We start from the raw sequence: 10,521 nt of genomic DNA, 5'->3' as shown, positions 1-10,521 counted from the left end.
TTTATAATAAGTCTCCTTTTATTGATGTCTCATTTCTTTATATTCTTTCCAATATTTTATTTGTGAAATAAAGTCAGCCTTGTTGGTCTGTGACTGTCCCCTTAGAATTTACTCTTAATAAAATGGGAATTTATATAAAATGGACTGTCTCACATGCTGGGACATTTTGTGTGGTATTTGTGCGGTGAGCTGTTAAGCAAAGGAAATGACGAGGCAGTAAGGCAACTTTTATAATATTTTTCCACTCTTAGGCAATTAGAAAAACATTTCATGACTAAAAATAAAGTTGATAAAAGTAGCCAACAACAACCCCAAAGGCCATGAATTAGAATTCAGCTGAGGATGCTCAGAGTTATTAGTGAGATTGTACATAGTGGCCTCCTTCCATAGCCCGCTTTTCTAACTCCTGTCCTTCCAGGCCATTTCTGTAGCTCTGAAGTTTACCTCCTCCAGATGAGCGAACAGGCCCCTCATTCTTGTTATTAAAAAGATATTAAGAGTTTGGAACAGGCTTTGGTATAGTGGGGTCTGTTTTCCTTGACCTGGTCTTCCCCATGCAAATGTCTCTCTCCTAGAAACCGGCTGCCTCTTTTATGTCTCCCGAGCTGTGTGCACAGAACGCTCAGGGGTCAGACTCTTGAAGTCAGCCCTCACGCAGCTGCCACAAACCCCAGAGTTAAAGGTCTCAATCATACTGTGGTCATTTGGTGCAGATTTAAAACTCGCTGTTTGAACAGAGCCCCTTGCTCTTGACTCCCGTGGACTGCCTGCCACAGATTCCACAAACATCCACGAAGGGAGGAAATTATTTAAAAGCCTTTAACTGATACAGGATACGCAATAATAATATGGTGCAGAGACCTTTTTTAAACTTTTAAATGTTTCAACTGTTACACATTGTAGGTCAACAGGCTAACCTTGTTTAAGAGATAAGGGACTGAGGAAATAGGCAAAAGGCTGGTCCAGTGTCCCTGCCACAGCACGTGTGTAGCGGTCAGCAAAGGTCTCCCCCTGTCTTGCAACATCAGATCCTATGATGGTAAAGATAATGGATCAAACAATGCTAAGAAAAAAAAAAAACCACGATAGAAGCATATTAAATTAGTCTTCAGATATGAAATTAAAGGCCAGGTCTTCATGGAAAAAGACTGAAAGGTGTTTTGTTTTTGTCTGTTTGGCATCCCTGTGTAGCCCAGACAGGCCAAGAAGACCCAGCAAGAGTCCCTGTGTAGCCCAGACATGCTAAGAAGACCCAGCAAGTGTCCCAGCAGCGCCCTTTCTGGCCACCTTGCTCCTGTTTCTCTCCAATTTGCTTCTGTTGAGTGTTGAATCTAGGGATTTTTAGCTCTCCTTTATTGTCAAATGTCTGGAAACTATGAGAAAGCTTCTTTTTGCCTTTGAAAATGTCCCTGTCATGTATACCAAAGCTTGACAGATCCTCAGAGTCGTCCACCACCTTGGCTCAAGAGCTGACTGGTTTCTGTGGTCATCTCCACTTTCTTGTCCTGTCTGGAGAGCATTTCCTACTTGCTTAAAAAACAAAGGCCATGTCTTCCAAGCTGTTTCCTATGTTGTAACCTTGGGTCTGATCATCTCACTAAACTTAGTTTGCTTGGAACTGGAGAGATGGCTTAGTGGTCAAAAGTCTTCACTGGCCTTGGGGACCCAAGTTCGGTTCCCAGCACGTACTTAACTCTCACAGTCCTGTGTGATACCAGCTCTCAGTCTTTGTGGACTCTGCACACACACAGTCTCACACGGGCACACATACATTAAATGAATAAATGTTTGAAAATAAATTGACCGGGTTACCGTGGGGTCTCATGAGATAGAGGTGATGTTTGCTTTGAAGTAAGACACGGAGGCATATGGCTTTTTTGTGTTGTTACTGGGAGCCAGCAACTAACAATATGAACATCAAATGGAGAAACATCAAAATCAGTTCCAGATGTTCTGTTTTTATTTGAGGTTGGAGTCTGGATTTTCCTCATCACTGCTGAAAGCCTCTTTGACTATCAGTTCTGAGTAATTTTTAATTGGTACTTTACTGTGAGGCTCTGCGAGAGGATTGCCTTCGGAGTCATACCCAAACCATCTCGGAGGGTTGCCGGAGCTGTATTCCTGATGCTGGACCGCAGCGGCCATTCTGTGAGCTGCTGCCCTGCAAGAGCAGTGCTGAGTGTTAGTGCGCGCAGAAAAGGAATTCCTACGGTTTTCAAACTTGACCGAATTTGGAACTGGAAACACACTCTCACTAGTCACATTCAAGGCAGAGCTCCGCTTTTGGGAGAGAAAGTTGGGAATTGTGTAAAAAGATTGGGCACCCCAGGGGAAAGTATCTGTAGTTCAGTCAATTCAGGGCTGACCAGGCAGTGAGGATGTCCTTATCTGGGCCAAGAAGCAGGAACACGAAGTCACTTACAGCGCTTTTGAGTTCAGGCTCAGCCTGATGCAGCTCCGGTTTCTTTGATGGAGGAACAACCTGACCTCCCCTCCCTGTAAAGGCTGACAATGTCAGAAAGGACCTCGTCATCAGAGCTCACAGACCCCTGTGGATGCAGGGTGGATTCTAGGAAGGAAGGCCCATGAACTTGCTAAAAGTCCATGTAGTTTTGTCTCCAGGATATATCTTTCTTGGAAGGTTGTGACTCAAAGAGGTTCATAGCCAAAGAATTAAAACATATTGTTATACTTTCTTAGGAAGAAATAAGAAAACAAAGAACACACGTGTGCATGTGCACACACAGACACACACTTTTCATCTTTGATGAACAGAAATGTAAAAGTTCATAGTCAAATGCAGCAACACATTAAGAAGATCGCCTAGTATAATCAAGATGATTTCATTGCAGTGATGTAAAGATGTAACATGCAAACCAATAAACATAATACAGAGCATGAAGAGACTCAGAAGTCACAGACAGTTCAGTAGATGCAGAAATGGCCTTTGACAACATTAGATATCCATTTATGATAAAGACTCAAAAGCGAAAACTACTAAGGATAGAAGGAACTTACCTCAACATAACAAGACTACGACAACCTATAACAAGCATACTAATTGGGGGGAAGCATTTCCTCTAAAATCAAAAATGTGACAAGTGTTCACTCCCTTCACCCTTCTTCAATATCATGTTTATATTCTTAACCAAAGCAATAAGGCAAGAAAAGGAAATGAAAAGAATACAAGGGGAAAAGAGAATTCAAGTTATCTATAGACAATAAGATCGTGCACTAAAAGACACCAGTGACTTCTCAAAAGCTCTTTGATCTGATAAATAGTTTCAATAAAGTATCCAGTTACAAAAAAGTCAACATCCAAAGCCCAGTAGCTTTTTATATATACCAATAACATACTAAAAGAAATTAGGGATGATCTCATTCATGAGAACTGAAAAGAAACAAATGTACATGTGTGCAGGCGTGTGTGTGTGTGCACACACACACAGAGCCTAGGAATAAACTTCACTAGGTAAGTAGACAATGTCTACAATGAGAACTAAAATACTGAACAAAGCTGACAAGCCTGCTGGCACTGTCTTTGATGCAAGGACATGACATTCAGAGACAGCAATGGCCTTGACTTTTGGGGAGAGTTTGTTTAGGGAGCAAAGGACTTGAAAGTTGATCCAATTATCTGTCGCCTGTGGTTTCCAAAAGCACTGGTTTTAAAGAGTTGATAATGAGGCTAAGAACACACTGCTAAGTTTGGGGATGAATAAATAGTGGATTGTGCAATACAATTCTTCAGTAAGATAGAAGCTACTGTAAATTCAGTGCTCTTTAATGGGTTTGTTAAGTCTTAGAGTCTATGAAAGTTATGATGAGTGTATTGTACAATGTATTGGTTATCCATCTTGTGACAAGAGGTTCTGGAAAAATTATGATATTAAAAATAAAACTTAACAAATAGTAGGGGACTGAGAAAAATCATAAGCAGGAAGTTGCTGCTGACTCAGCACAAAGAAGACAAGTGGCCGGGTTGGTCACTGTTTGTGGCATGCAGTAAGCCAGGCATTTATCCACGGCCACAGAAAGTGCACAGGGGAGCATGCATTTCTGTGTGTGCTCAATTTGAGGGGGGGGAGGCTTCTAGTCCTCCTCACCCCAGCTCTTCCACCACTCCACCCACAGGCCACCTCAACTAAGTGGGTCCGTGGCCCAGATAGCAAGCAGCGAGGCTTCGGAAGGAGTCCCACTTCCCCTAGTCCCAAGATGGTCCAGTCTGGGGTGAAAGAGTCGCTTTACTCGGGGAGGGGAACCGAGTGGACTGCATTTCAGCAGCAGAGTTAGAACTAAGTGGCAAGGGGCAGAAGTAACTTTGGTCGCCTGCTTGACCAGCAGGAAGGTGCTGAAAGTAAAAATCTTCTGTGAAAGGAATATAAAAACGCAAGGTGAATTTTAGAAGGGCATCCCTGGTTCAACTCAGAATGTTAGTTCCAGTTGGTCAAAATGTACATGGTTGTATCTTACAAATGGTACCACCACACACCATGCTATCCCGGCATTTCAAGTGGTACTGCCACACGCCATGCTATCCCGGCATTTCAAGTGGTACCGCCACATACATGCTCTCCCGGCATTTCCAATGGTACCGCCACATACATGCTCTCCCGGCATTTCCAATGGTACCGCCACACGCCATGCTCTCCCGGGCATTTCTAAGCCCTGCTGTACCCATCTCTTACTTACACGGAGATGGACCTGCAGAATCGCATCTTGAGGATCCGGAGTTGTTTGCAGCCTATCCGAAGGTCCTGAAGGATCTGGTCTGTAAGTAGGATGCAGCCAGAGATGTCCAGGATATGCAGATAATGGCACTTTGCAGATAACGCCTCCAAGCCTCCATCAGTAATCTGCACACAGCCAGAGTAGGAGGAAGTTACTCAGCAACCCTGGCCCGCGGGAGAGCAGTATTTTAACTTAGGGTACTGTCATAAAATATGATAGATTAGGTGGCTCAGACGTGAAGCACTTACTTCTTATCATGCAGAGACCTGGGAGATCCAAGACTACGAACAATGGCTGCCCCTACGGTGTGTGGTGAGGTGCAGGGTTGCAGACGGCTGCCTCATACCATGCTCTAGTGGCATAGAGAACTCCAGCCAGCATCCCCTTCATGACCTCTTCTAAACCTATTTACTCCCCCCTCCAAGTCCCCACTGTGTGGCGTTATGTGGCCTGTTAAAGTTGGACACTGGTGGCCCGTGGTAGGGGAGGGGACAAACACTTGGCCATAGCAAACAAACCAAGACCTTGGCAGGCTGGCTTTCCCTGAGTTTATTCCATGATAAGCCAAGCCTGAGGTTTAACTATTTTTAAATAAGAGTAGAAGAGTGGATTGCCTCAAGCGACACCAAGGGTTTTGGTGATCTTGTTCTTTTTCACTTAAGCGTCCTCTGGTCTGGATGAGAAAGGCTGTCAGTTTTTCTTTAGTAGTGAACACTTGTGCAATGGGGCCGTCCATGCTTGAAATCCTCGGTGAAGCTTTACCAGTGTGGAAACATATGCTTAATAGCATTGTATTGCAGAACTACAAACATATATCCCCTGAAGTTCTTCTCCATACGGGATCGAGTTTCCATGAGAAAGGTCTGAACATCCCATAGTTCAGAACGCAAGAATGAGTGGCCGGTTCCGGAAAGGCGGCAGTGGGTGTGGGGCAAGACGGAGATGGACAGACGCCACAGACAGCGCAAGGCCCGCTCAGACAGATCTTGGCCATGTTCCGTGATCCTACAAGTCTGTCCAGCTGCTCTGCAGAGCTAATTCACCTCCGTTGCTAGTTTCCTTCACTGACTTGGGGTCCAGCTCTTGATTTATAGATGAACTGAAAGTTGCAGAGTAAATTAAATTACTCTCCCCGAAGGAATTCTTCCAACTGGATTTAATCTCCTACTTTATTTATGATCATTAAAATAAAACATACATGATAAGGCTTAGCTCATTGCTTCTTTAACATAAAGTTAAGAAAATGATGCAGAAAAACCCTTTGGTTTGAAATGTATACTTTTTAAATATGGGAAAATAGATGCTGTCATTGTCTAAGCATTCCCTGTTTCCACAACATACTTGGACCCAAGGCTCCGAATTGTAACTGGTTCTCACAAAATTCCGCAGACATCCCTGCCGTGCTGTCTGGGTCTCTGCTGATCCAGTGTTGCTGAAAAGAGCCTCCTTCAGCATTATAGGGCAATGAGGTGGTGGGACTTGGAGCGGGAGGGTTTGACAAGGCCCTGAAAAGGAGCCCTCATCCGTAGTTTGGAAGTTCCGTGTGCCCAAGAGGGAGGTGATGTCTGGGGGGTTATGACTCAAGGCCTGGAAACTGGGGGCAGAGAGGAGTTGGCTAACATTCCCAACTTTCCTGGGAATACAAGATCCTGACCTTGGCTCACTGGACAGATTGTTATTCCCAACATGGCTCCCTTGAGTCTCTGGAAAACTCTTTTGGTTTCTTTAAATTTATTTCCTATTTTGGAAGAAATATAAGCACAGTACCTTAAAAATTAGCAAAGGAGAAACAATCACGAATATGTCACCTTAAAACATAACTACTTTTGAACATTCAACAACATGTCTTAAGTTCTGGGAAATCTGAGAAAGGTATCAACACGCTAACAACACTATCATCTTCTGCTTGACCTCTTGTTTCCTGTGACGCGTTGCTGGCTAGAAGCAGCTCACGGAGCCTGTAGGAGGGCAACACCACGTCCAATCCAAGAACTCCTCAGGTGAGGACTCACGTACAGACAGCGCTGAGTGGACGCAGCAGGTGGCTGCAGCCACATGAACAACCCCGGCACAGTCACGTGTAGGAGAACCACCCAACAGACACCGGCCCAGATTGCTGGCCGCATTGGCTTGGGAGCAAATAAAATGGGAGAGGTCTGAGCTGCCGAGACGTCTCTGGGGTTGAGAGTGTGTATGCCCTTGCAGAGGACCTATGTTTGCTTCCCAGTTCCCATAACAGGCTGCTTACAACTGCCTGGAAGTCTAGCTCCAGTGGGAACGGCCTCTGGGCACTGCAGCCAGGTGCACACACCTCCACACTGACACACGTACACACACACATAATTAAAACTAAAATATTTTCTAAAGTTTAAAAAGATAGGCTTTGCCCAAGCCATCAATTTCAGGGGGTGATTGGTTGCATAGCAATAGATTATGTACATTATCCAATATCACATGTCAGGCATCCCATGCTGATATATGATTTTAAAAAAATCCATTGATCATTTTGCATAACCACTATTAAGCCTCTGTCTTATGACCATGTTGAAATCTCTAAACTGGAAGAATTTCCAAGATTCCATTTCCTAACAGTTTTGTAATTTTCTGAAACAGTGCCACCAGCTAGGGACCACGTGTGCAAACGCATAAGGGCTCCAGGGGTGGTCCCCACTTAAACCACAGCTTCTTAAGTGTATTCGTGAGCCTGGCAGTCTCCCAGTGGGTGCTGGATCCGTCCAGGTCGCTCCTCTTTCTTGGTCGTTAGCTCTAGAGAATGCCTAGACTGCAGGAGTGCAGCATCCTGAGCTGGGGACTGGTTGGACACCCTGGGCTCTGCTCCAGTCACCCTGGAAACAGGATGTCCCTCAGTGGCTCTTCTTAGCGATCATTTTCCCCTTCGGGATAAAACCCATGGGTGAGGCTAAGCTTCTTGGCTACAGTATGAGGGGAATAAATGTCTGGAGGCTTCCTCCGCTGTGGCAGTTGCTCTGAGTTTTGTGGGTGTCTGGCGGAGACGTCCTCCTCTATGGCGGCTGCTCTGGGCTTTGTGGGTGTCTGGTGGAGACTTCCCCCTCTATGGCGGCTGCTCTGGGCTTTGTGGGTGTCTGGTGGAGACTTCCCCTTCTATGGCGGCTGCTCTGGGCTTTGTGGGTGTCTGGTGGAGACGTCCTCCTCTATGGCAGCTGCTCTGGCTTTGTGGGTGTCGGGTGGAGACTTCCCCCTCTATGGCGGCTGCTCTGGGCTTTGTGGGTGTCTGGTGGAGACTTCCCCCTCTATGGTGGTGGTTCTGGGCTTTGTGGGTGTCGGGTGGAGACTTCCTCCTCTATGGTGGCTGTTCTGGCTTTGTGGGTGTCTGGTGGAGACTTCCCCCTCTATGGTGGTGGTTCTGGGCTTTGTGGAGAACTGACCCTGTTTGGCCTTCCATCTATCTGCAAATCATGCTTCATGGCACCTGCTGTATATGAGCATATTCTATCTCAGACAGGTCATAAACAGTCTACAGAGATTCTGCATTCTGATGCCTACACCCCCAACACAAATGTGCTTAACAGTTACCCCTTGTCTACTTGAGATTTTTTTCCCTCAGAGATGAATTGTATAAATATTTCATTATTGTCATTGATTTCTTTCTTTCCCCCTTATTCTTCCTTTGTAACTATTAGCAACTCCTACCTTCTACCAATGCCATGACCCTCAAAGGTGACAGCAGAATCACACTGCTAAGGCCTTTGCCCTGGTCTCATGGCAACCAACTCTCTTCCTGGTCTTGGGCCTTTTCTTTCCTTGGCATCTCAGTGCCATGGAGATGAGGGCCCAGCTCTGCTGACTGACCGGGAGGTGAGGGGGCTCCTGGGAAAAGCCAGCCTTCCCAGACACAGGTAGAGCAGATATTGAAATTCACCTGTGGGCAGCTGGAATGATGAGCCAGGCTCTCAACATTCTCTAAGGCCCCTCAAAGACAATGTGAGTAGAAGCAATTAGGCAACGTGAAGCAAGTAAGCGGCCAGATTGGCCCAAATCAATTTCCCTTCCGCTTTTGAATCAGACACACACTTGACTTAACTAGCACAGCCTGGGTGGGAAAGCCAAGCCCAGTTCTTACTGTTCTGAGGAAATCTACTCCGCCTCCCCTTCCCCTGCATGTTAAGTGTCTAGTCCAGAGACAGTCTAGTCTATTGATAAGTTCAAGGCTAGTCTGGCCGAAGTGTGAGACCCTGTCTCAAAAAAAAAAAAAAAAAAGAAGATGTTTCTCCTGTAAATTTTCTGACTTCAGTTTGCCCCTGCTTGCCACATCTTCTCCCCTCCTCTTCTTTGTCTGATGCATTAGTGTGGAGACTTAGGAGGTTGCAGATCTTCAGTCCACTCAAGCCGACAGAATGTGCAGCCCATCAAGAGTGCACAGCCCCCGAGAACCAGGCGATGCTGCTCAAATAGAAGCCAGCGGGTGTGCATAGCAGAACAACAGAATCAGCTTTCAACGGCTTGCAGTTCCCAGGCATTTTCAAGGTCTATATGCTCTCTCTTCAGCCTGTTTTACCACCTCCAGGTTCTCCCTGACAACGTGTCTGGATTTTTGCTCTTCTGTTTAGAGACTTCCTTGCTGGTCTGAGAATGCTCGACAGGCCATTTGTGATGAGCAGTGCAAGGCTATCCCCTGAGTGGAGGCTGTGTGTCCAGCATGGATCTCTCCTACAGACCGAGTGCGGAGGCTGGGTTAAGAGTTTTCCGTCTTTCACTGGGGGCTGGCAGAGTCTGGGAAGAAGAAGCGTCTAATCTGCATGAAGGGAAATTCTGGCAGCCACTTTCTGGATGCTGAGTGAGAAGGAAACTTGCCTATGTGTTTGCTGTCTGTGCTCAAGGGGCCTCGTTTCCCCTTTCATTCTTGTGCCCAAACTCACAGTTAAACGTGGCGTTTGGCGTTTCCCTGCAGAGAAACAGTCCACTGCTTTACTGTCTCTAGACAATGGCAATTTTGCTCTCCTGGAGACATTTGGCAGTATCTGGAGACATTCTTGGTTTTCAAGATGGAAACCCAAGGTCCAGATGCTAGGGGCCCAGTACCTAGAGGGCAGGGGTGTTAGCTATCCAGTGGTGACAGGACCACACCCCTCCTTGCAAAAACTGCCTCGTCTGGAACTTCCGGACTGTTGGGGTTCAGAAAGCTGGACGGAGAAAGTGGTGCCCATGTTTCTGGTTTGGTTGGGGAGGTGCACCCTGAGGTGTGGGGCAGAGGAGACCCGGGCCTCTGCTCCTCCAGAATGCTAACCAGGACTTGACTGTAGTCTCCTCCCAAGGCACTCCCTGAAGTCTACAGGACTTCTAAGCTTAAAACCCATCAGGTGTTCCCAGCTTTCTCTGCTGTGGCGTGGGGTTCAGAGCTGTCTTAGGTCACCTCAATTTGTTCAACTGTTTTCGAGTTCCCCCAATCTTGTTGCTTGTTTCCTTTCCTAATGTTCTTTTCCAGATGGGCCCTGCTGTTCAGCTGCAATTGTGATAGGGCTTCAAGAGAAATTGTATGTGTATATTTGATCTGCCGTGTTAACCCAGACTCGGGTTTCTATATTGTACTTTGAAAGTAATAGTCCATCTTTTAAAACAAACAAAACACAGGACTTCTGTGACCATTTCTGACCTCTTTGTACATGGAAAAAATCTGAAAAAAATAAGTAATTTTAAGTGCCAATCATCTGCATTTTCTGGTGGCTGGCAGTGGGTGGTTCATGCCCCTTAAGCATCTGTGCAGTCAGTATTTATAGTAAGCATTATTTCTTTTATAAATAGGTGCCAGAA

General features: G+C 45.9%; 1 protein-coding gene across 1 annotated transcript in view; it reads right to left on the bottom strand.

Moving 5' to 3' along the window:
• Positions 1-1,938: 1,938 nt before the first annotated feature.
• The window catches only part of Fbxl13 (F-box and leucine rich repeat protein 13), a 171,681-nt gene continuing 163,098 nt past the window's right edge, over positions 1,939-10,521 (bottom strand). The window contains exons 20-21 of the mRNA XM_048433517.3: positions 4,693-4,856; positions 1,939-2,161 (exon numbers count right to left, since the gene is read on the bottom strand). Of these exons, the coding sequence (XP_048289474.3) occupies positions 1,960-2,161; positions 4,693-4,856 (366 nt within the window). The 3' untranslated portion in view covers positions 1,939-1,959. The remainder of the gene's footprint in view (positions 2,162-4,692; positions 4,857-10,521) is intronic.

Source organism: Myodes glareolus, chromosome 27, assembly GCF_982192425.1.
Source record: "Myodes glareolus chromosome 27, mMyoGla1.1, whole genome shotgun sequence".
Classification (NCBI taxonomy): domain Eukaryota; kingdom Metazoa; phylum Chordata; class Mammalia; order Rodentia; family Cricetidae; genus Myodes; species Myodes glareolus.
This window is presented reverse-complemented; position numbering and strand designations above follow the sequence as displayed.